The sequence below is a fragment of the Rhinolophus hipposideros genome (genome assembly GCF_964194185.1).
Source record: "Rhinolophus hipposideros genome assembly, chromosome: 25".
NCBI lineage: Eukaryota > Metazoa > Chordata > Mammalia > Chiroptera > Rhinolophidae > Rhinolophus > Rhinolophus hipposideros.
The window spans coordinates 17,530,182-17,556,520 of NC_138071.1; the positions used below are offsets into that span (position 1 = coordinate 17,530,182).

The 26,339-nt window shown below is 37.4% G+C and overlaps 1 protein-coding gene across 6 annotated transcripts in view; it reads left to right on the forward strand.

Moving 5' to 3' along the window:
* Window positions 1-21,000, forward strand: part of LOC308492735 (leucine-rich repeat and guanylate kinase domain-containing protein-like) — a 100,563-nt gene extending 79,563 nt beyond the window's left edge. For all 6 annotated transcript variants that reach the window (XM_081038050.1, XM_081038051.1, XM_081038052.1 and 3 more), the window contains 4 exons: window positions 5,158-5,246; window positions 6,392-6,514; window positions 12,142-12,290; window positions 16,594-21,000. In XM_081038050.1, coding sequence (XP_080894176.1) covers window positions 5,158-5,246; window positions 6,392-6,514; window positions 12,142-12,290; window positions 16,594-16,736 — 504 coding nt within the window. In that variant the 3' untranslated portion in view covers window positions 16,737-21,000. The remainder of the gene's footprint in view (window positions 1-5,157; window positions 5,247-6,391; window positions 6,515-12,141; window positions 12,291-16,593) is intronic.
* Window positions 21,001-26,339: the final 5,339 nt, after the last annotated feature.

A 26,339-nucleotide genomic window follows, 5' to 3' on the forward strand; every position in this document is an offset into this window, starting at 1 on the left:
AGTCAGCAGGGATTTACTCTAGGACCCAGCTGACTTGCCTTTGTTAGGACGAAATGTCCAAGAATATTATTTTTTGCTCTTCAAGTCTGAAGAAAACCTGCAACATCACTTTTCTTTGCTTGTTACTCCAATAGTTTATCAATATGCAATGGTTTCTATGAATATGACCATAATTAATATGGGTTTAAATAATTTAATAGAATATTCATTTTACTTATTTCCTCATCCCTTGCTTATACAGTCCTTTGTTGCTTTATTTCTTCTGTTTTCATAGCTTAAAAGGTATTTACTTTTCTGAATGACTCCCAAAGCACATTAATTTGAACATCTCTAAAAGACTCTTGGAGAACTGTAAATATAATTTTAATCAGCCTCACTTCTTACACACAATTTTCTTTTTAGATTTGAGTTAAAAAATAGTGTACAGCTCTTTTTTTTTTTTACTGTCAAAAAAGTATGTAACAAACACTATCCAATGAGGAGTTTTTATTTATATGACACTCACATATACTATTGGTTACAGAAATCTAAGTTGTTGTGTTTTACTTGTCAGGTGTTACTATTGCTTCAGCTTCAACCCAACCCCCTTTTGCATGGCTGGCGCCCTGGAAAGCACACAGGAAGGTTCTAATGGCTTAGCGAAGATTCTTTGCTTTCTAGAAGAAGCTTGATTGTGTGAATTTCAATTGTATCTGTTTCTTCAACAAGCTCCTCTGACCTTCTTAGGGGACCAAGTTACTGAAGCAGGCCAAGTTACTGAATGCCAATTCTTTAGAAAAAAATTGCTGAATGACCAATTCATTCCAAGCCTATTTAGCAAATGTATGGGTGTAGCAGATAAGGCCAGTACGATTTTATAAAGTACCCAAATGTGTGAAAGGCAGTGAGAAAGTGGATCTGTGGTGATAAAATATTGGACACCTACGTCGACTGCCTATTATTTCCTTTCAATACTAGGAGGCAGTCAGCACAGGGAGCTTGTCCAAGATTTCACAGCTTAGCAGTGTCTATTTTGACTCCAAACGAAAAGTACTTTCTTCTACTCGGGTGCGTTTTTCAGTGCATGATGTTCAGCACCATATTTATTAGCTGAAATAATACTATGAAGAGATGCTTCTCTCCTCTACCACCTGGTTACCAAGTGGTATAATTCCTATAAGATTAGCAGTCTGAATGCTTTTTTTTTTCTTCAAGATAATACATTGGTTTCCTATTATTCTCTGAAGGTGACCAATTAATTTTAAAATATCATTTATGATCTTGTGCACATCATATTGAAGGGTATTCACCCATTGCATTTTTTATCCTTATTGAAACATCCTACCTTTCACCAGTGAGAGCCTCTTCAGGTAGCTCCCATGTCCTCTTAACATGAGCCATGTAGCCTCTGATAGCCATCTTGCTATCTGGTATGACGAGAGTCTATGCTCTTTGGTTCATTTCCTTCCAGACCTGGAATCAGTCTTTTCTCCAAGAAGCCTTCTTTCTTTAAGTGGGAAATAGTAGCACAAGAACACGTTGCCAGGATAGATCATTGTTTCTATGCCTTTTCTGTGGATAGACGAAATGTTTCATGAGTTCAAGTTAATATTTCCAATTCAGATACAAGACTTCGGGATTTTTACTCAGCTTCTTCTCTATTACATATTTTTCCCTCCACACTGAGAATCCTGATTCTGAAAGTCATAGGCGATGATAGAATTACAATATCTCGTTAAATTTCTTGTTTGTTTTATCACATTACACACAGAAAAGTCTCTGAATACCAATACTAATATTACCAGCACCCTGTATAAAAACTGAAAACAGTTTTTTAAAAAACTGAGGGCAAATGTTCTCCATCATTATTTATGGTTGTATTATAGCTACACTGTCAGAGCATATAGTCATTATATACCCTTCCTTTTAACTCTTTCTTTGTCTTATTTTAAAATCTGTAGATACTAAATACTCATTATTAGGTATAGCTCTCTAGTTGTTCTGTTATCTAAGCTTATTCTCTAATAGATACAGAAAGGGCTATGGGAACAATATTTCCTGAATTCTTATCTGTTTTTAATAGTCTGTTTTACTGTTATACTCTATAGTTCAACTGTAGTTTTTATTATCTATCCTATTTCCTTATTTTGGTATACTTTGTCAAGGATGTGTACTTTGGATTTTCTTGGGCTACCTTGAATATTTGTTATTTTCTCTTGAATCTTTTTTGTTTGTTTCATTTTGTTTTGTTTTTTAAAGCTTATAAGAGTTTATTTGAACCAAACTGACTACGATTGTTGGGAAGCAAAATATCAACGGGTTGAGAAAATGCTCTCTCTTGAATCTTTCTAACCTCTTTCTTCTTTTTGTTTTACATGTTTCCTCCATTCACTTTCTGTTTATCTTAAGGCATTGTTTGTTTCATTTATTCACTCTTGTATTCCTTCCAGTTTGGTTTTTGTTTCTAAAGTGATTTTTATCCCTTATATTACTAAGTCTTTGCAGAGTTCCATCATCTCATTTCTGAGTTTGTAAAATTGTAATTTATTTGTTCCTTAATGTTTTGGGTCATTATCTTAATGTCTTAGTTTATTTTTAAGTAGTAGACTATAGACTATCTGTTCTATGAGCAAGCTTTCATTGTATATAGAGGTGTTATTCTCCTCCTTGTTTTCTTTTTTCTCATGATAACTTTGCATGGAGTTTGACCAGAAAATTTCTCATTTTTATGTGAAATTATTTTTCTCAAGCTTATAGAAAGCAGCATGGTTCCTTCAAATTGTGTTAAAATATAAAATAGCTTCCTTTTTGAGATTCCCTGACTCTTTTCCCTCCCCCACTTTGGACTACATTTTCTCTTTCCTTTGTCTCTATTGACTCTGTCCTAATTAATTTTTATTGTACTCCCATCAGCTTTTCTTCAGTGAGAGACCCTGCCTTAGAAGGGACCCCCACTGGATCAGTTTCAAGAATTCCCAGTAGATCCAGCTCCTTCAGAACTTACTATGGACCCCTAATTCCTACCCACTATTAGAGTAGGGGCAGCCCCTCACATATTTCAGCTGTGGTTCTCATATTGCCCTGCTTCGCTTTCCAGTGAATGCTTTAGAACTGTTTTGAGGTTTTCCTGTTCTCGGGTCTTTTAGTCACCCTGTTTTTCCTTCACTTCCTCTTGCTTAAAAACTGATACCATGGCACTTTTGTGGCTATTATCACCTGTGTTGGGGGGCTTGAGGGGATACCTGGTCACCTAGTTTTCTTATAAGTTTTGATATGTCTTCTATTTTACTATGTAGTTGCTATATCTATTTTTATGCGAGAATTCTGGAAGATCTAAAAACTATGCTTCCACTATCTCTCTTATCTTCCCAGTCATGACTTAATTGAAACCAACCATCGGTGTAAGAAAAAACATAAGGACAGTATAATGCGAAATCACAACAGTCAACATATATACAAGTATAGACTGATTCGAGAAAAAATAACAAATTAACATGAGAATAGGACAGCCAATTTGGGCAATATATAGTAATTTTATAGTAATATGATACAATGTACACGTATATATGGAGTTATTTAAGTGTATGGTTTTTAAATGGTGAAATTTAAAGAGTTTGTACCTTTCTTCCTTTTTTGTCCCACCCAGCAGATACGTTTCCTCATCCTACTTACCCAGACCACAAAGCCTAATGGTCAGGGAACCAGTAAAATGGTCTCAGCAATTAAATATCTGCCTGAGAGCCTGTGTGCAATGAGTGCATGTGTTAGCTCTCGTGTGTTGTGGTTTCTAAGGAACAATTTCAAAAGCTTGACCTAGAATTTCTCAAGCTAGCCACAACTGACTGCAAATTCTAGTGCAGATGTATAAAGAATAGTAAACATCATTCACTGTTTATATATTACCCCTTAGCTGCTTTGTGCTACCGTGTGTGTGCATGCGCAGGGGACAAGGAATGACCAAAGGGACTTCTGGTCTCCAGGGTACGAGTTGTTTCCCAGAGAGCTCACTGTGCCAATCCTGCCATCACTGCAGAGCAGAGCCATTCCTGCAGATGAGTTTTTGCACTGCAAAAATGTTTTTAGAATCACATCAACTTAATCCTTAAAACTCGATTCTTAAAAAAGTCTCCCAAAGGACATGCCAACTCTTGAAACGACGCTAGCCTGGAGTTGTGGGCTAACCACCACAGCTATGGCATGGACCTTTTCTTTGGCATCCTTGTTTGTCATTTCCTGTGTGATTTTAAGTGAATATCAACCTATAGAGGAGCCTGGTAATGACTTTCAAATCAGAACAGTCAGGTTTAGTTCAGATAAAGTTACTGCAAGCAAAGGTTAGTGTATTGTAAATAATTTGCTGTTTATGTAAATGTTATTATAAACCCCTTTATCAATGACTAGTCTTTTATGTAAAATAAATAAAAAAAAAAGCCCTTGCCAGTTTATGTTTTCTGTAAAGTAAGAATTTTAGATATTAGGTTGGCTCACAGTGACGAAATCCAGGACAAGGGCAGTTGCTACACAGGACCCAGTCCATCAGGTAATGTGTGTAAACACATGTTATACTATTTATAAAACAGCATGTGCTATCTTTTTTCTCCTTCTTCTTAAATCACCTTTTACCACCAGATTATCAACCTTTTGAATGCAGACACTGTGTCTTTAAATCTTTGTATCTCCATCAAATGCTCACGAAGGATATCATGACGGTGAGAGTGATATTGGTGAAATACCAGAGAAAGAAAGACCTCCTAGTCTGACCTATTTCAGTATCATATGTAAACACTGTTGGATATATTCAATCGGTTGGTTATGTGTGCTGGGAAGATCTGGGAAGACTGAAAACACGATAATCATTTGGACCCTTGAGAGATACTCTCATTAGAAAGATAAAAAATATATATATACGCATGAATGGTTAATAAAAAATTGCCACATTATTATTTAGATGTCATATAAAATTTATGTATTAAATTGCAGTCTTCATAAAAGTATTTTGATTTTACTTATAAAGTTTCCACTGAACAAATAGCAGTTGTTTTTTTTGGCCTATATATTCTTCCTTTTTCTTTCCACATATTTGGCAGTCTCAAGTAAGAAGAGAATGATTATAGCTCTTTTAATCATCTGACGTCTTTTTAACATCAGTATAATTTTCTGGTGCTACTTCTTGCCTAGGAAATAAATTCCTTGGAGAGACAGTATAACACAGCCCGCCAGGCCCTAATGGGAAAGACACCTCTTCATCACGCACTCCTGTTTCAAAGGTAGCGATTTATCACATTTATTTATAGCTGAGTATCTTTAGATTGATTTTCCAGTATCCAAATATAGCAAATGAATCCTAAATCATCAACATAAACGGACCTCTGTGCTAAAATGGGCCTAGTGATTCAGAATAAAAAAGCCATTTAAAAGTGCTTTGAATTACAGTTCTTTTCTATTGTCTGTAATTTTAAGCTATCTGTTGCAAACCTTTCACCTATATAAATAATGTTTTGTCTATTTGTCTACCATATGTGAATGAAGGTGTGGCTAATTGTCTCCACATTGGTAGGCTATCTTTGGATGCCAAAGACAGGCTGTGTGGTACATACAAAGTTCTCCTGGAGGATCTGGAAGGTTCTTGGCCAGGAGATAGGCAGTGTCCCCCAAAGCAGCTAAAGCTGGGGCTTAGTGACCTCTGACCAGCAAAGCCTATTAGAACACCATAAACAGAGAACCTAAGCAGTTTTAAACATGGGTTCCAACTGGGTCCTATAGGACAGATAGATGATTTTAATTTGCATGCATTTATATGCAACTGGGCTACTTAGCACATAGCAACTCTATTTAGCAAGTCTGGGGTGAATAGCATTAGGATTTATTCATTTGCTAAAAATAGTTAATGATTCTTTCAAGTCACTCTGGGAAAACAGGCTAGTATAGATGAAAAAGACTATTTCATACTTAAGTTCAGTTGGAAGTATGACATTAGAATTTTTAGAAATATTTTATTCTGGTATTAGTTCAAAGCGTCCGATTATTAAAAAATGGAAAATATCTATCTCAATTTTTATAGCAGTTAATATATTGCTGGAACTGACATAACAAATGGAGTAGAGTTTACAATAGAATACATACTAATCAGTAGGAATAAATGTCTCTATATTAATGGTTTAATGGATAAGGAATACTTACAACAATACAGATTTGCTTAATCTATGAATTAGAATGTAATAATGCCAGTGTCTTAGACAAGCTCTGAGTTGAATGTTTATGAGTGGGTACATTATTCCAAATAGATTTTATTGGTATTAGCATTTATGTGGAATGTAATGTTCAATATTTAGGTATTACATGTGTGTGTGCTTGGTATTATTTCAAAATTCTTTGGATTTTTTGTTGTTGTTGTTGTTATTTCTAATTTCAGGGGTTCAGTACCAGTACCAATCATCAATGGGGTACATTGTTTCACAGCTTTAGAACTACAGAAAAGTTTGGAGCTTTGTGAAGATTCTTTTAAAACTCCCTTTGGAAGATATTCTGAAAAGAGGTGAGTTGAGTTTTCTTGGATAGAATTGGTTGCTTTCTGCTGGTTAGTCAAGATCATAGCCCTCATCCTTGGGCTCCAGACAAATCCTAAAACTGGGAAGCAGAACCCCATCTCCCACCATTGAATTTGAAGGGAGTAAAGGCTGGCTCTTTAGGAAGAGCGCAGGCATATAACCTAGGTTCATACAATTGGAAGCTTCTCTCTGGGATTCTGAAGCTTTTCTCTGGGACTCTGAATTTTGAGGGGCAGTTAGCAATCATTCAAGTCACCAGTGGTGAAACAATCAGAAATCCACTGTGCAGTGAAAGCAATGATGTCTACCAGTCTCTCCTGTATCACGACTCAGCTGTCTTCTTGCTGCCTAGCTTCCCTTGGTTCCTGTCCAGAGTCTAAGCCCGCTTCTCTAGTTTTCCATTAAGTCTATAAACTAACCAACCAATAGCTTTTCAATAACTCCCTTTTTAACACTTACATTAGCCATTGTTGGTGTCTTTCATTTGCAAACCGATTAGTACGATGCTATATTTCGAAGTGTGTACCAGCTGATGTCCAATATATAAAAGGCCATTTCTGGGTCCCAGTGCTTAAGCTGTTGAAGTGTGGTTCAGAAGCTGAATATATATAAGTTGAGGACTCCATAGAGGCCACAGTAGACCCTCCGCTATTAATGTCATTGCTTGGCTTTTGCGGGCATTCTCCTACGTCTGTTTCTACTTCAGCTGTGCCTACCACAGTTGGCCATCTCTCTGCAGGCCTTGAATCCACACTTCCCAAGCGAATATCTGGCTGGTTGAGTCAATTGCCATCTACTAATAGGGTGCCATTCTTAAGCGGAGATCTCTGCATAGGTAAGAGGCTGGGCTATAGATTGGTTGCCTCTGTGTCAAGCACCTGTCCTTTATCTAATCATCTGTGGCCAGAGCAGTGACAGAGAAGCAAGTAAAGAAGTCTTCAGAAGGGGTCTGTGAGTTTGGTCGTCTCTCTGGAGTGTCTGAATGCATGGCAACCTAATAGACAGACATGTGATGGAAGGAAGTACACTAAATAATTAACAGTGGATATTCCTCTAGAATTATCGGTTACTTTTCTTTATCGTTTTCTGCAACTTCTAAATTGTTCACACAGGCTATATACCGGGGGTGCCAAAAAAATCTATACATATGACTTGTATTCATCTTTTGTTATAGGTATATATTAAGTATTACAAGTTTAATACAGTTTTTTCCTTTCCTAAAATGTGTATGCATTTTGGCACCCTCTGTATATTTCTGATTTTTATATTTTGAAAGACTATTTAAAAAATCCATGGAAATTTGATGAAATATTCAAAAAATGGGGAAAATTTTTTTTTAGATACAGTGAAGTTTCTCAAATCACTTTATATGTTACAGTTTTTTTAGATAAATTATAGAGTTAAATTCAAATCAGGGCCTATGATCAAATGTGTTAAAAGTCAGATACAAATGTATGTCCAGCATAATATAAGTCTAAAAATATTCATGTGTATGTACAGAAAAACAAAACACTAAAAAGAAATATACCAAAATTTTATCAGTTATTATCTTCTTGTGATGGGATTATGGCCAATTTTAACGTTCTTTGTTCTTCCCCATATTTTCAGCAGTAAGCACTTTATGATTTTTGAAGTATTAGTGTAACTTGAAGAAGTTATTTTAAAAGTCTGCCAGAGCAAAGGGCTATTTGATGAGGCTGATGTGTCCTAATGAGAGTGACGATTTAAAAAATGACTAATGCTTTCCTTCATTTCTGAGTTTTATTGTTGAAACACCTTGGGTTTCCTTCAGCAATTTGATGATAAAAAATAAGTGTCCCTTCTAGATGGTCCATCCAAGTCTGAACAGTTCACTGGATAGTATAGACTCTAGCATCATGGTGAGCTCATTAGCTTTCTGTGACAGTGTCAGAACTGTGGATCTCTGAGGATTTCTTCAAGCTCTGACTTTGTAGTACAGTAAGGTCGCTTGATGGGAATACAGTGAGAAGGAGACTGTCTTAGTTCAGGCTCCTTTAACAAATTACTGTAGACTGAGTGGCATCACTAACAGGCAATTATTTCTCATGGCTCTGGAAGCTAAGTTGGAGATTCAGAGACCAAATACGAGACCAAAACATATGTGTTAACGAGTTGAATTCTATCCCTCCAACATTGGAATCTTAATCCCCTAAGAATGTGACCTTATTTGGAAATAGGATCATTGGAGGTGTAATTACTTAAGAGGAGGTCATGCTGGAGTAGAGTGAACCCCAAATTTAATTAGATTGGTGTCCACATAAAAAGGGGATATTTGCATACAGACACACACACAGGGAGAGAGTTTGGGGTGATCCAGAAGGCCAGGAACACCAAATATTGCCAGCAAACCCCCAGAAGCCTGGGGAAAGGCCTGGAACAGAGTCTCTCTCTCAGCCCTCAGAAGGAACCAACCCTGCCGACACACTGATCTCAGATTCTGAGACTCCAGAGCTGTGAGACAATAAGTTGCAACCACTCAGTTCCTGGTACTTTGTTATGGCAAACCTAGCAAACTAATACAATACCTATTAACAAAAACCCAGTGAAATGTTTCTTGCCATTTTCTTTCTGTGTTCCCTTCAACATACTATATTTATATCACTAGAGATTTGGCCATGAAAATCTACTGGATTACTGTTTTTCACTTAAAGAAGGAAGAACAATATCTTTATGCATCTAGAGTTTGGAATAAGAAATCTAGCCCATAAAACTTAAATACATCTAAGACTGTATTTAGGGGGAAAGACTCAATCTAGTTCTATTTTTAGAGAGAAGATTCCAAGCTTGGGTTAATGAGGGCACTTTTCCATTGCAGGGGGTAGAGGGAAGAGTTGTTCAGTCACTGGAAAATCCAGATGTTGGCAGCCTTGGTCTCAGTTTATACTTCTCTAGGAAGTGCTTTCTGGGTGAGCTCAGTAACCCTCTGTGGTGGAGGAAGAGATTGGGAAACAAGGTCTTCTAGGAGCATGGGCATTCTACCTGAAAGCGGTAGCATTCTGTGAGAGCTTCCAAAATCTGTTATCTAGGAAAAAAAGACAGACCCAAGAACTCAGTCCAAGGTGGTAAGGAAGAGGGATCTCCTCCGTCAAGCAAGCAAATCGACTTGTCCGTCAGCTGATAACAATAGTCAAAACTTCTCAGCAGAACACCGAGTGCAGGGAGATTGCCCCTCCTGGACTCCCTCTGGCTGGGACTGTCAATGCCATCTAGCCCTTGCTAGAGTTGATAGGAAGCTCAGGTCCAGTGGGAGGCAGGTGTCCACGCTCAGCTGTATGGGAGCTTTGCAGAGCCCGGTCTGGATTCCAGCCATGAACTGCCACCCGAATGCAGCCTCTGTTTGCCATTCAAAGAGAACACTGACACTGCACTAGGGCCCACACTGGACATGTCACCCTCAGCCTGCGTGTACCACCCACTACATTTCCTCCTGGGCCACGGACAGGCCCAGATAGCTAATTGGACTGTATTTCCAGTGAGACAGCCCAGGACTCCTGATAATACCTCATTAAGACTTACCTCTGCCCTTTTCATCTTAGCTTCCGTCTCAATGGCACCCTGGTAGACACAGACACCCTCATGTAAGTGACAGGCTTCGTCTTGAATAGACTCAGTTTCCATCAGCCTTTGCTAATGCCCGATAGGAACTTAAGTTACATGTGGAATGGGAACAAGGTAAAGGTCAAGTTAACTTGACCCTAGAAATTTATTTTCCTTTTTTTTTTTTTTTTTTTTTTTTTTGGCTGAGATAGAAATCATTGCATGGAACTATAGAGAAGAAAGAAAAATCACAACCAACTCCCAGGCTCTGCAGTAAACAATTATCTATTAATTCTCAGCATTTTTAATCAATCTTTGGCTAAATCATGAAAAGACATAACTCTGAGGCCAAAACTTAATATAATTAAAACTGACAGTGAAAAGTCGAGCTCTAACGACACCGACACCGTTCAGGAGGTAGAGGTGGAAAGTCAATATGTATCATCTGTTGTTGATGGAACAAGAAATGGAGATGTTTAACTATGATACATGGACATATAGATCTGACAGATGGAGAAACTGAAAATAGTGATAAAGCTATTTGGGGGGAGGAAAAGTATGGGAAGTGTTATTAAGTGCGCTAAATCCTTCCCAGTCATAGCAGAAATCCATGTCTATCAAAGATATGTTTAAAGCTGATAAATCAATAAACATCAGTAGCATATTATTTAGAAATAAGAAGATTATTGTCAGCCCATCTAAAACAGACATAATTAAAAATGGTTGGCTCTCAGGAAAGTAAAATGGGGTTGCTTTTTATTTTAAGCTCCTGTCTAATATGACTTAGTTTTAACTACGTTTATATTGTAGGTTGATTAAAGTGTTAATGAAATGTTTTTGGAGAAATGAGAAAAATCATGGAAGATGAACATATTTTGATGACACAAATATTTGAAGTTCCTCTAGGTCCAAAACAAAATTAAAAGAGACACAGTAAGCTATTTAAAATACAGCAAAAGAGTTGACATTCAATCTATAAAGCGTTCACACAAATCGATGTGGAAAACATGAAGATCCTCAGAAGGTAAATGAGGAAAAGATGTAAACAGTTCACAAAATAGGGGAGAGGAGCTAATTCATGAATACAGGAAATGATGTGCAGTCTTGCTGTGACCAAAGCTCAGCTACTGACAGTGCTCTCAGGATGAGCTACCAGGGGGAAGCACGTGAATCCCAGAGGAGAGCAACCTGATAGAAGGGGGTATACTGGCCCAGACCCTGGAACTTCAGGCACCCCGACCACACCCCAATATTATCCTAAAAGGGGGATGAAGTCACATTCCCAATGTGTGGTCCAGATCAGGCCCGCTAACATGCTTTCATTTTCTTTCTCTTTGAAATAATAGCAGGAACGGCTGTATATACCATGTTTCCCCGAAAATAAGACCTACCCAGACAATCAGCTCTAATGCATCTTTTGGAGCAAAAAATGTAAGATCCAGTATTATGTTATATTATATTATATTATATTATATTATATTATATTATATTATATTATATTATATTATATTATATTATATTATATTATATTATATTACATTACATTATACCCGGTCTTATATTATAGTACAATAAGACTGGGTGTTATATTAATTTTTGCTCCAAAAGACACATTAGAGCTGATTGTCAGGCTAGGTCTTATTTTCAGGGAAACATGGTATTAGGTTGGTGCAAAAGTAATTGTGGTTTAAAAGGTTAGTAATTGCAAAAACTGCAATTACTTTTGCACCAACCTACTAAATCGCACTTGATTCTCGAGTCCGAGAAATGAGAACCTGTGCCTTTCTCATCCTGTTCTACACTCCAGCACCTACTTATCACGATGTCTTGCTCTTAGTAAATATTCAGGTGTTTTGTGTAATGGATGAGAAGTTTATGGTAATATGTACGGTACTTAATATGTCAGTGGCTCTATAGGTTTTGCTACAAATACCATTGAGAACTTCAGCTCAACAGAGACGTGTTCACATAACCCACTGAAGTCACAGGCATAGGTTGTATGGCCATTAGTAATTCTGCATCTCACAGATATTATTCATTTTTGCATTTTCCACAGCCTGGATTCCCACGTTCCCATGAAATATTCTGCACTGTTTCAGCCTTGTCCATGGCCAAATGAATTGCCTTTTAAACCTCAAGAGTACAGTATGTATTCATCCCAAGGATCAGAAATAAGTGACAGTAGGGAGGATCGGGTCCTAACAGGTATGAGTCATTTTACATATGGTTCTCTTATAAATAGTAATGTTATAATTATATGTATGGCCCATTGTTTTTCTGTTACTGATTTTTTAAACTAAGTGAGTGTTTTAAGTCAGAATCTCTCCCCGTAGGAAGGGTGGGCTATTTGTCTCCCATTGTTATAGATGAGAAACAAAGGTCAGAAAGGTCAGGAATGTGCCCAGGATCACTTAGCTACTTAGAGTGGACTCTGTTGCTCTGCCTCCGTGACCACATGACCTATATGGAAAAGAAGCATGGACGGTTTCAGATCGCTGGCCAGTCTTGCTCAGGGAGTCTGGCAGTATCCTGATGGCGTTAGGTTTGAAGGATCGGCCACAGTCCCCCTAATGTGCCCCCTTTTTGCGCCCTGCTGCCCAGCATACATGTGAATGCATATCTTCAGGCACAGAAAGAATGGTCATTGCATTTTTGTCTCTGGGCTCAGTGGCAATGTTCATAAATGACCGTGAGTACAGACCATGACCAGTGGGAAGAGACTGGAGGAGTAGAGGTGAACGTGGGCAAAGGAGAAAGTTGCCCAACGCTGGGATGGAAGGTTGGGCTCTGTGAGTAATTGATAGAGGAATGACTGAATTGGGGGGAATTCTCTAGGACACAGAGGCCAGGAGGGAGCCGCCATTTGTAGCCTGAGGGGGGCAGGATGTTCTGCCTGCGCCCAAAAAAGGATGTGAGGCTCCCCTGCTTCCTCACGTGATCAGGGGAACCAGAAAGAGAATATAGACTTGTTAGGTTGCCAGGGACAAGTGGATGGCAACTCCAGAAGGAAGAGGTTTCTAAAGTAAGCCCATCTTCTAACCCATTCAAAGGTGGACTCCCTCTTCAGCTATAGGTATATTCAGAATAGCTGGCTGAGATAAGGTATTTTCAAGGATTTTACTCACGAGGGAGAACACAAGCAATAAAGATTAGAGTCCCAAGACCAAAGGTCCAGGGGATAATCCCAAATTCTCATGTGGACACTTTATGTCATCTTACAGGAGTGGGAAGTATTCCAGGAACCCCTTAAAGACTATGACGTGCCACTCTAGGGCCTGAGGGAACCCAGGGGTCCCGGACCAAACATGTCACCATGGCCCATCATATGTACCCAGACCTTTCCCATCTCATTTTCTCTCCTCTGCCTGTGTCCTTCCTTAAGTGGGGTACTAAGTCAAAACTGCTTTCCGAACATAGTCTGGCCAGAGCAAGTCGGGCTTGTTACCTGTTTGGCGGTACAGTGGAAGGAACACTGGATTGGAAATCAGAAGATCTGGGTTCTGGTTTCATTCCTACTATTGTCTGGCTGCCCAGTGTTGGGCAAATCAGTTAATGTCTGATTTGGGAATAATAACATCTGCCTTATAGTAATATAGTAATATTCTATTTCCTTCTATCTATTACTGTAACACCTGTATATTATAATGTAACATAATAATATAGGACTAGATGAGATGAGTATGGTGTAAGTAAGAAATAAAGTGCTACATAGATTCTTACTAGATATGATCAGTGTACATCTTTATACACATAGCAGAAGACTGAGAGTTCCTGCACGGATGGATTCTGGAGACTTATGTTGTTCCTTTGAATGGGCCACGTTTTTGTTTCTTTATATGCCTTGTGATGTTTTGTTGAAAGTTGGGCATTTGAAAAAGCAGCCCCTTCTCCAAGTCTGCAGACTGGCTCCGTGCCGGGGAAGACCTTGACTACTTAGCAGAGCAGGTGCTGAGCCTAAGATCAGCCCAGCATGAAGGCTTAGGGTCTTGTCAGTCCTTTTCTGGGCATGCACTTTCCCAGGGCCTGTGTGTGTGTGCTTTTTTCCAATTTCTCAGTATACACAGGTGCTTTATAAAAATGTCCTCATTTCCCTAAGAGGCGGCTGTGAGTCTGGCGCCCCCTTGTGGTTTTCATGAGCCCTGCCCACTGCTCCCCTGAGGCTTCCCCTAGTCTTGAGATCCCAGCTGTGCCACTTTTGGCCATCTGGACTCAGATCACAGAGAAACCAATCAGGCAGCCCCCAGACAGGTGAGAGCATTGCTCTACACTCTGGTTCACAGGAGGGAACTGGAGACCAGGCCTCCTTTCCTCTAAGCTGCCCCAGGGGTGGCAGGTGAGGCAAAAATGAGTAAAAACAAGTTGATATTTTCTATTGTTTTTAATGTGGCTTTCTTTTGATTGGGCATTCACTTGCTTGCTGTAGGTCTTTGACTGATTTTCAGAGCTCCTATAAAGTTATTTTGGCTAGTCTCTAGTTGTGTGTTTAATGTGTCTGGAGGGGAACAAGGGCCTGGATCTTTCTAGTCTGCCACCTTGCTGACGTCCTTCTGTGCTTTTCTGATCAGTCACATCACACTGCTGCCTCTGGGTCAGTTAAACTCTCATATCTTTTTCACATGAACTGCAAAACCCGGTTTCTGTCACACAATATATGAATGCTTGATTTTTATTTTTACATAAATGTAATTTGTATTTTCATCTTTTTATCATTTTGGTTTCAACCCTGCATTCTAGCTTGATTAGATCATTTTGGGTCTTGATTCATCTTCCATATTTACAACTTTATAGATCTCTATAAAACTAGCAAGTATGTCACTTACATTTTTGTCATGGTCACTGTCAACGCTAGGACCCAGAATCTGGCCAAGAGTAACGTCCTGTGGCAAGTCTCTGGAGACTCAATTCCAGGGAAAAATCTACCTGGTATGTGATTTCCCACTCATGTCTCTCTGTGTGTTTATATGACAAACTTTAATAAGTGCCTTATGGAAATCAAGAATACATCATACCAGTGGTATTTTCTAACTCAGAGATCAGCTAGCTGTCTGTAAAGGATCAGACAGTAAATCATATTTGGCTTTATTAGTCACATGGACTCTTGCAACTACTCAAACCTCACCATGATAGGGTGAGAGCAGTCATAGACAATATACAAATAAATAGGCATGGGCTGGGTTCATTAAACTTAATTTACTAAAACAGGCTGCAGACCAGATTTGGCCTATGGGCTACAGTTTGTTGACCCCTGCCTAAGTAAAAGGGAAAGTAAATTAATTTGAAATAATCTTTCTTCACAAATCCTTCCCAACACTTAATCCTCACTACAGTATTTTCTAAATACACAAAACTTTTCTTTAATAAACTTGAATTTGCTAAGGTTTAAAGTCGGGTGTACAGGTTTGTAATTCTTTATTGCGATTTTTTAGGTGGCAATATCATTTGTCTCCAGTATTTTTCTCCCTGTCAGTAAATTCCCAAAGACCAGACTTTCTAAAAGTATTTCTGTTAGTGAGGCACCTTGGAACGTAACTTACCGGGGTCTGGAAACTTGAACTGATTGAGAAAAGAGGCCCAGCCTTCTTCTCTCTTCTTTCTTCATTAGGGTCCTTATTCTCTTAAGATGCTTTTGTTACCCTTTCCAGTTTAAAAAAATATCAGTGGTGAAAAAAAAAGAATTAAACAAGGAGGAGCTTTTTATTTTCTTTTTGCTTTTTCTTTCTTTTTTTCTTTTTTGGTCCTCTGTGTACATGGTATCTTCTCAAGGAGTGTGCCATTTTTTCTGAATATACCAAAAGCATCCATTTTTGCCTTTAACATTTTGGATTGCTTTAGTTTGCCCAATAGATGGATTCTTTCTGAACTTATAATGTAGGTCACTCCATTTTTGTCATTCCCGTTAGAATCCTCTGCTTCACTTTCCCAATCCCTACTACACTGCTTTCTCCCCAGTGAGAATTCAGTTTCCTCTATGACCTCCTCTATGACATGCTTCTACCTTCAGTCTCTAGCCAAACTCCTCTTGCTTAAAATAGTCCTCTGAGGAACCTAGCTCCATGAGTGTCTCCATCCTGGGTGTCCTCATCCTGAGTGAATAGAGCAACCTTAGAGGGCATTAGATGACTTTTCTCTAGGAAGGACTCTTCAGGGTACGCACATGCACGCGTGTGTATACAATAAGTGTACTTATGTATGATTGTGAAAGATACGGGTATTTTTACAGAAAGTATGAACAACTATAGAAGAGCAGCATGGGAACTTCTTGCTGTAACAACATTCTGGTCATTGGATAGGTCTATACAAACCAAGGTTTGTCCAACCAGTCATATAACGTATTCTGAACCTCATCCCCTATTTGTTTTGTTTGGATATCATTGATTCCTTAAAGTTTATTATGAATGAATTCTAACTATTATTCTGGTGCTTACATCATGCAATGTTTATTGTCTTAGTTTAGTGTAGCAAGGGGCTAACTATATGTACTGAATCTTTTTTTCTTAATGTTTTGTAGCACCACGTAAAACGTCACATCTATTTGCAAAAGGGTCTCCCCAATACAGAAGACACCAGATGTCATTTGTCAGTAGCCCAGGCTCCAACGTCAAACCCACGCTTCCTCCAATCCCTCAGGGCCGCAAGTATAACAGTGTTTGAGATTTGATCTTAAACTCGCTCTGATCATGCGCAGTGCCTCTGTCTGACCTGGCCAAGGATTCAGGCTGTTTCTCACACAATCAACTACCTGCAAAAAAAAAAAAAAAAAAAAAAAAAAAAAAGTTCTATATGCCTTAATTCTCTCAATCAATTTCTTTTGTGATTCTCTGAATAGTGTCTTTTTTATGTAGGTTATTCTTAGCTTTTAGACATGTAATTTCAGTTTTTCCCATAGCTGTTAATGATTTTTCCAGCTGCTTCCTGCTCTGAAATATCAGATGACAAAAATCTGCCTGGATCTCTGCATTGCTAAGTGCCTAGTGATTTTTGGATATATCCAACTGGAATCGTGCTCTTGAAATTTCAGTGTGTCCATTTATATAGCATTAGTGTATACTCTAGGGAATTGAAATATTTTATCCTTCTGCTTTTGAAAAGATTGTAGAGTTCCATTTGACTGTGACCCACATAGTATAAACTGCATCTCTCAAAGGGAATTAATTAATGTAATTTTTCATGGTTCTTGACGAGCTTTAGCAATATGAAGGATAAAGAGTAGCAGATATTTTTTATTTCACCCCTTCCTGACTCTGATTATGTACTGCTTGTCGTTAGAAATATTTTAAACAACTTTTATTATCTTTCTGGTTTTACCACATGCTGTTTGCAGAAGAAAAATATTGAATAGTTACAGGTAAGGCTGATCGTCAACTGGCATGTGCTAGTAAGACTATCCAGCTTGATAAAACATGGAAACACATCCATATGGATTGGTTAATGGTCTCTTCTCCGAATCCTCTATGCAAGATGACTCATGGAACAGAAGCCTTCACACACTACTGTACTAACTATTAAATATTTTAAATATAAAAACCCTCTAACAACTTCCCTTTTAAAAATATCAAACACCCCCACCCCCCGTTTAATAACTCCTTTTCTCCTAACTCAGTTTTGAATATGATGTGCTGTTGGCCTCTCTCTTCCACCTAGCCCTAGTCTCAACAGGAGTTCGTTAAAGTTTGTCTTTTCTCGTGGGAGGGGGACAAGGCTGAACAGGAAGAGGGAGGCAATCCTCTCTGGAAAAGTGGGGAGGCAGAGAGTGGTCACTGTGCCCTCAGACTCTTAAAAAAGTTTCACTTTCACTAGCATCATCTCATCTTATAAAAAGTTATTTTTAAAAATTTTAGACACACTAGAAGATATAAAAATAATAGTTACAATTTCAGGCAACGTGGAGGAGATGCACTTTTCCCTATTTTTCCCACTAAGGACAGCTGAAATCCTAGAAAGTATCTATCAAGCAAGCACAAAAAGACTGAGAGGTAAAAGGAAGAAGGCAGACCAACTGGGGACCTTAGAACCTGAGTGATGGCACAGTGGTGAGTTTCCTGGGTTTCTTGGTTGCCTCCAATATCCTGAACTGGGTGCTGAAGAAGCTACAACCCCAAAACGCTAACGGTATAGACCACAAAAGCGTCAACAAAAAGCCCGCTCTCTCTAGCTAAAGGACTAGGAAAGGAGCAGCCAAGCAAGCCAGAGAATTTGCAGACAGTAACTGACGGACTGTAGCCAAGTACCATGAATAAAACTGTGGCCTCATCCTTATCCCTAACCCTGTCAGCAAATCTTCCACTGTTTAGTGGCTGGAATAATGTTCCCCTTCTCTCCTTGCTGGAATAACGTCAGAGAAATTCTTTTGGAGAGCCGGACTTTCATCACCACTCAGTATGAATGGTGATGAAGGTTCTCAGTGTGGCATTGAGGCCACGTAGAGACCTGGACGTCCATTGCCCACCTAGTAGTAATGAGGCCCCTCTTCCTCTTCCCACCAGGGAGGTATCAGAGAAGGTCTTGTGGAGATCCAGGATTCTCATCACTGACCCATCTCCTTGTGGAGGTAACCAGTGGAGGCCCTGTAGGGGGGCAGCGCGGTCTCAGTGGAAGTCTAGTGGGGACTCAACTTCCATACTCACCTAGCATTAATAAGGTATCATTTCCCCCTTTCCCATCCTGTCAAAGTGTCAGCAAGGATTTGGAAGAATTCAACAACGTCCTCGACCAATAGGATTTAATTGACTTTTATAGAGCATTCTATCCAGTAACCGCCCAATAAACATTTTTCTCAAGTGCTCATGGGACATTTACCAAGGCAGACCATGTCCTGGGTCATGAAAGAAACCTTAACAAATTTAAAAGAATTGAAATCATACAAAGTATGTTCCCTGACCAAAATGTAATCAAACTAAATAACAGAAAGATAACAGGAAAGTCCCAAAACATCTGGAAACTAAACAACACAGTCCTGAATAATTCGTGGGCCTACGAAGAACTCTCAAGGGAATTAAAAAATATATCAAACTGAACAAAAATGAAAATATACCATATCAAAATTTGTGGGATGCAGCTAAAACGGTACTGAAAGCGAAACTTATAGCACTAAATGCATACATTAGAAGAGAAGGAACTTAACCTCCTCACTCAAGAACCTAGAAAAAGAGCAAAATAAACCCAAAACAAGCAGAAGGAATTAATAAAAATGAGAGAAAAAATCCAATAAAAATGAAAACAGAAAAATCAATAAAACAGAAAGGTAGTTCTTTGGAAAGATCAATAAAATTGACAACTTCTCTTTGGTAAACTGATAAAAACAAAAAGAAAAAACACAATTACCAATGTTAGAAATGAAGTAATGGATGAAACTACAGACTCTGCAGACATCGAAAGGATAATCAAAGACTACTACTAACAATTCTACATACATAAATTTGACAACTTAGATGAAATGGACCAATTCCTCAAAAACACACACTACCACAACTCACCCAATATGAGATAGGTAACTTGAACAACCCTATCAATATATTAAAGAAATTAAAGAATTAAGTTGAATTAAAGAATTCATAATTGAATTCTGAAGATCAAATCTCCAGGCCCAGATGCTTTCACTGGAGAGTTCTATCAAATGTTTACAGAAGAATTCACACCAGTTCTGTGCAGTCTCTTCCAGAAAATAGCAGAAGGAATAATTCCCAAATTATTTTATGAGGCCAGTATTATCCTGATACCAAAATCAGACTTTCTTTCCAAAGAAAGAAAACTGCAGAGTACTATTACTCATGAGTATAAAAGCAAACATTCTTAACAAAATATAAGCAAATAAAATTCAGCAATATATAAGAAGAATTATACACCGTGGCCAAGTGGGGTTTAACCCAAGCATGCAAGGTTGGTTCAGTAGTTTAAATCAGCCGATGTTATCCACCATAATAACATGCCAAACAAGAAAAATCGATCATATCAATCGATGCAGAAAAAGCATTTGACGAAGTCCAACATCCATTTATGATAAAAATTTAGGAATAGAGGATACCTTCCTCAGCTTGATAAAGACTTGGATGCCTATGGCTCTGTCCCTAAACAATACATACTTTCGTTCACCATGATTTTCAACTTCAGATTATACAGATCTCCTCAACCTAGGATGGGGTTGCCTCCTGATAAACCCATTTTAAGTTGCAAACATCGTAAGTTGAAAATGCATTTTTTAATACTCCTGTCCTACTGAACATCATAGCGTAGCCTGGATAGTTTCTGCGGGATACATATCAATTTCACACCATTGTAAGTTTGAAAAATTGTAAGTCAAACTGTGGTAAGTCGGGGACGATCTGTACTGTACATATTCAGCAATTAACTTTTTCTTAACATTACATTGTGGGATTAATCCATGTAGATTGTGCTATTTTTGTTTTAGATTTATCCCTGCTATATAATGTGCTACTATAATACTATACCATAATTTATCCACTTTCCTGTTAATGAATGCTAAATTTGTTTCTTTTTTTTTTCTTTTGCTACTGCGAAGGATACAGCTAAAAACATTCTTGTGTAGGAGTTGAATTGCTGTTATAGGTATACAAATCTTAACTGTGCCGATATTGCTACATTGCTTACTCTAATATGCCCTCACCAACATTTTTCCGCATCTTCACCAACAAGTGGAATTGGCAATTTTTTTATTGCTAATCCAATGACTATTGATGTAAATTCATTGTAGTGTTTAATTTGAATTTCTCTAATTACTAGTAAAGTTGAATGATTTTTTTATAAGATTATTGGCCACTTATGGCTTGCCTATTTATGTTTTACCTCGTTTTAAATTAGATTTTTTTAATCAATTTGCAGAATTCATTTGTATATTCTAGTTATCAATTCTTTGTTAACTATGAGTATTGCAGATGTCTTTTCCAAGATTGTGTCTTATATTTTCACCTTTTAAAATGTTATCTTTTAATGAATAAAAGCTTTTAATATGGCCAAATTGTCAGTCTTTTCCTTTATGGTTTGTACTTTTTATGTCCTATGAATCATTCATATAGTGTCCTAGATATTCTTCTCAATGCTTTCTTTAAAAATAGTTATGCTTTTCTAATTTAGGTCTATACAATATCTGGAATGGACTTTTGTGTATGGTGTGAGGTAGGAGTAAAATGTTTTCCTAGTTGTCTCATCCCTTTTCTAACCTGTAAGGCCATTTCTCTTATATATTGTTTCCATAAATGCTTGGCTCTGCTTCTGGGCTATGTTACTGTTTTATTTACAATCCACTTATAATAAGTCTCAAGGGAATTAAAAAATATTTCAAACTGAACAAAAATGAAAATATACCATATCAAAATTTGTGGGATGCAGCAAAAACGGTGCTGAAAGCGAAACTTATAGTACTACATGCATAGATTAGAAGAGAAGGCTCTTAACCTCCTCACTCAAGAACCTAGAAAAAGAACAAAGTAAACCCAAAACAAGCAGAAGGAATTAATAAAGATGAGAGCAAAAATCAATAAAAATAAAAACAGAAAAATAATAGAGAAAAAATCAATAAGACAGAAAGGTAGTTCTTTGAAAAGATCAATAAAATTGACAACTTCTCTTTGGTAAACTGACCAAAAAAAAAGAAAAAAACAACAAAACAAAACAAAAAAACATGACACAATTACCAATGTTAAAAATGAAGTTATGGATGAAACTACAGACCCTGCAGACATCGAATGTGGTAAGACAAGTATGCACTTTGATATTCTTTAAAATTATCTTAGCTATTCTCACATTTTGCTTTTTCAAATAATTTTAGAATTTATTTATCAAACTTTACAAATCTCTTGTAGTTGATTAGAATTAAAATTTAATTCATAAATTTGTGGAGGTGTGTCTTCTTTTTGACACGGGTCTCCCTTATCTATAAACATGCTCCATTTGTAATGATTTTCTTTAATTCCTTTAATAAAGTGGTACAATTTTCTCTATAAAGGACATCTGAATCTTTAGTGAATCGTTAGTGAGATTTATGTTTAGGTGACTTTTGTTTTGCTTATTGTAAATGGAATATTCTTTAAGATTATATTTTCTGGGATTGGCATATAAAATGTAATTCATTTCTATATCTACCATGTATAGTAGCTTATTTCAGGATTTCCATCCAGATAGTATCATCAAAAATGACAATGTTTTACTTTCTTTCCATTCCTATTATTATTCTTTTTTTTATTTTATTTCATTTTTGTTGTTGTTGTTTTCAAAACCTGCCCTGGAAAGAACCTCCAATACAATGTTGAATAGAAGCAATAATAGTGGGGATCCTTATTCTCTTCTCATTTTAAAAAGAATATTTCTTGTACTTTCCTATTAAGTGTGAAGTTTGCTGTAGATTTTTAGCAGATAAACTATGGAAAAAATAGCTTCATTTAATTCCTGGTTTACAATGAGTATTACCATGAATAAGTATAGAAAAGAAGGTGTTTTCTTTGTAGGGTTACAGAAATTTGAGGTATGTATTACTTCTATTAATTGTATCAGTCAAGCCATTTATTTACTTTTTAGTTTTTTTTTTTCAACTTGTACTGACATGTTAAAAAAACCTCCCATAGTGATTGGGTTTCTGTTCCTTCCTCTCCAGCCCTCTTTCTCTTCCTCTCTCCCTCCCTGTATTATCTGCTGACTGTAGAAAAAGTAGTGATACATAACAGAAATGCTTATAGAAAGCTCAAGTGTAGCATCACACAAATAAAAAAACAAAGTAGCAATATTAGAAGCAAAGTAAGAGGTCAAGACAAAAATCACTGAATGATATGTAAAATACCCTTTTACATAAAGCCAGGTTCATCCCATTACTACTAAGAGTAGTCACAAACCCTAATAGATTTTTTCTAATTTGGCAATTATTTTATTTTTATTGTTTTTTAAATTGTAGTAACATTGGTTAATAACATTATATAATTTTCAGGTGTACAACATTATCATTTGTTATCTGTATACACTATAGGTGCTCACCACCAAAAGTCTAGTTTCCATCCGTCACCATACATTTAACCCTCTTTACCCATTTCGCCTACCCCCCCTACACTTCCCCTCTGGTAACTACCAATCTGTTGTCTGTATCTATGAGTTTAAACCCTTATGAACTGAGTCATGTAACATCAAAGTATATAAAGCAAAAGGTGTCAAAAATGTAAATTACTTTCTATCTGAAAAAGCGTTAGAAATGTAAATTCCTTTCTGAATCAAAGCACTCTCATCCATCAAGTTGGGATTCTGACCAGAGTACCTGTAAGGATTCATGTGATGATTAAGCTAGATAATGCATGTGTAGTGAGAAAGAATACCTCCGACCACAAACTCTTAATTGTAAGCTCAAAGTAGAAGAAACTTAATCTTATTGTCAGTCAATTCAGTGCAATCTCAATCAGTTCCGTTTCTCCTCTCTTGCTTTTTACCTGGAATTGCATCCAACTTCCAGGGGGGGTTACAGGGTTCCACGACATCAGGAGGAGCCATCTGGTTCCTGCATTAATGAGAAAGTCTTGGATCTTGCCCGCTCTCCAGGGCCCATGCCGGTAACTGCTGCTGTATCCCCGTCATTCTGACCACTCCAGGTAGGTCGGCCCTCCTTTTTATGTAACTGGTTCTTTTCAATGAAAGCATATGATAAACCAGCTGCTCCCTTATGCCATTCTGGGGCCCAGGGTGTGTCTGAGCCCCTCTCTGCCTTCGTCCCTGCAGTTTTCTTTCCTTGATGAGTCCCCACCAAGCGTTATACTGGAAACCTGGTGAACAGACTGCCAGGCAGAGCTCTATATGGGAACCAATGCCCTTGCTCTGCCAGTCCCACACTCAGATGGGATTTCTATTGTACCCCAGACCCTGAAGTTATATAGTGGTTCTCCACCTGGTCTGAATGTTGGAATCCCCATACGCTTGACAATGCCAAAGTCCGGGCTCCATGCCCAGTCAATTAAGTAAGGATCTGTGGTGCCGGGGGCTCAGGCATTGTATTGTTTTAAAGTTTCCCGAGTGAATCCATGTGGAGCCAGACTTGGGAACCACTGCTAGACAGGTAAGTGGGAGAGATCCAGAATGATTTTCTCAAGTTTTTATTATTTGCCTTCAGTGGTTTATAAGTGACCATCTCACCACACTCTCATTAGCGTAAAGCATGTTATAATACGTTATCACTGATTTGATAGTGGAAAAATATTTTCTGTCGATTAGGTTGAACATTTTTCACCTGCTGATTTCTGTTAGTATTTCCTTCTTATGAATTGGGGGTTCATGTCTTTGTTATATTTTTGTCCTAGGATGTCAGTGTTCTCTATTTTTGTGAGAGCCGTGTGTATTAAACATTAACTATTTGGTCTCCATGTATGATCATAAATTCTATTTCCTAAAAGCAGCTCTGCCCAATAGATGATGGAAATCCATAGAAATATCTGCATTGTCCCACTTAGCGGTCACCAGCTCCACGTGGCTATTGAGTGCTTCAAATGTGGCTAGTGTGATTGAGGAACCGAGTTTTCCATTTTAATTTAGTTAGAGTAAATAAGCACATGTGGCTTGGGGCTACCATATGGGACAGTGCAAATCTAAGGGGTTTATCATCATAGTTGGGGCGTTTTATTGGCCCGACAGTTGTTTTCAGAGTTTTTTCTTATAAATTCTAGGTTTGATGGATTATAATGAAGAAATGAAAATATGGTTTATATAATTATACTTCATAAGCTTTATTAATGTTCTTTATGCCTTGGCAGATGTTCAATTTAAAAAAAAAACAACTCATCAGTGGAATTGAAAGTCTATGGTAGAAAAATTTGATACATCTACTAATTCAATTTTCCTAAACTAGGATATACCTAGATATATCCTCTTATTTTTGTCAACTTGTTCTGTCATAGATGAGATTGGTATTTTAGTATCTCACTATGGTTGTGTTTCTGTGTCTTTCTTTTTACATAGCAAATGGTTTTTCTGCTGTATAAATGTTGATGTTATATTAATCTGCTCAGGACTATTATAATTGTGGATTTTGCTTTGTTTCAGTATAAAAAGGTCCTTTTTGTTTCATGGATTCCTTTTTGCTTTGAACTTTCATGTGATAATATCAGTGCCACCTCTGCTTATTTTTGTTTGCCTGATATATTTTATTCTATCCTTTTTATCTTATTCGTTCTGTGTAATTTGATTTTGGTCTCACTGTTGTAAGAAACATAGTTGGATATTCTTGAATTCAATCCAAATCTCTGCCTTCTATTTCAGTTGTGGAGCAAAACTATTTTTATTTCTCTTTCATACTGATGAGTTCAGTCCTATTTCTGTCATTTTGTCTTATATTTTGTGGTGAGTTTGAGTCCGTAAAACACAGCCGTTTCACTTACTGGTTTATGTGTTTTGCTGTATATGTTGCTCTTTTCATTTATAGTGACTTGGAAGGTATATTTTTTCCCTATTCTGATGTATATCATGAAATTTTAAATGTTTTTATTTCTCCCTAACTTTCCCGTTCCCAAAATTATAAATTTAATTAGGAATTATAGAATCAGTTCATAGAATCTCATCCCCACCCCCTTTTTCCAAATAAATCTTCAGGGGCTGTTTTGGCTCTACATTCAGTAGCTCTGTTATTTCTCAGTAGTTTCAATGTTTACTACCAATTGTTTTATATGATTACTTTCTCTTGTCAAATTGGGAATCTAAAAGCCTGGAGGGAAAGTGAGGGAATGGGAGCCCTTCAGAAAATAGCTCAACAATAATGGAGGAATCGGTTTGATTTCTCTATCCTGGCAAGAGAGATAAAAGGTGAGAGGTGACTGAACTTTTTAATATTTTTTAACATATATACTGCTATTTTCAGGATATATTTTCTTTCTCTTTTCCCCAGGATACTGTGCTCAGTGGATATACCAAGATTTAGCATCTGGACTTCACTTTAGATTTTATTTCTAGTGCCAGTTATTTTTGTTGTTTTCTTTGGATTTGTAAAGCGGGGGGAGTGCCTTTCATAATTCATTGAATGGGAAGTTGGGACATCTGCATTTAAATTTCTAGAAAGCACTAAAGTTTCAGAAGTTCATAAAGGTATATACCAGGGTGCCAAAAAAATGTATACACATGATTTGTATTCATCTTTTGTTATCGGTATATGTTGAGTACTACAATTTTAATACAGTTTTTTTTCCTTTCTTAAAATGTGTATACATTTCTTCGGCACTCTCTGCATATAATATATATAAAATACCACTCCATTCCAAAAGGTTCGAGGACACTTACAGTGGT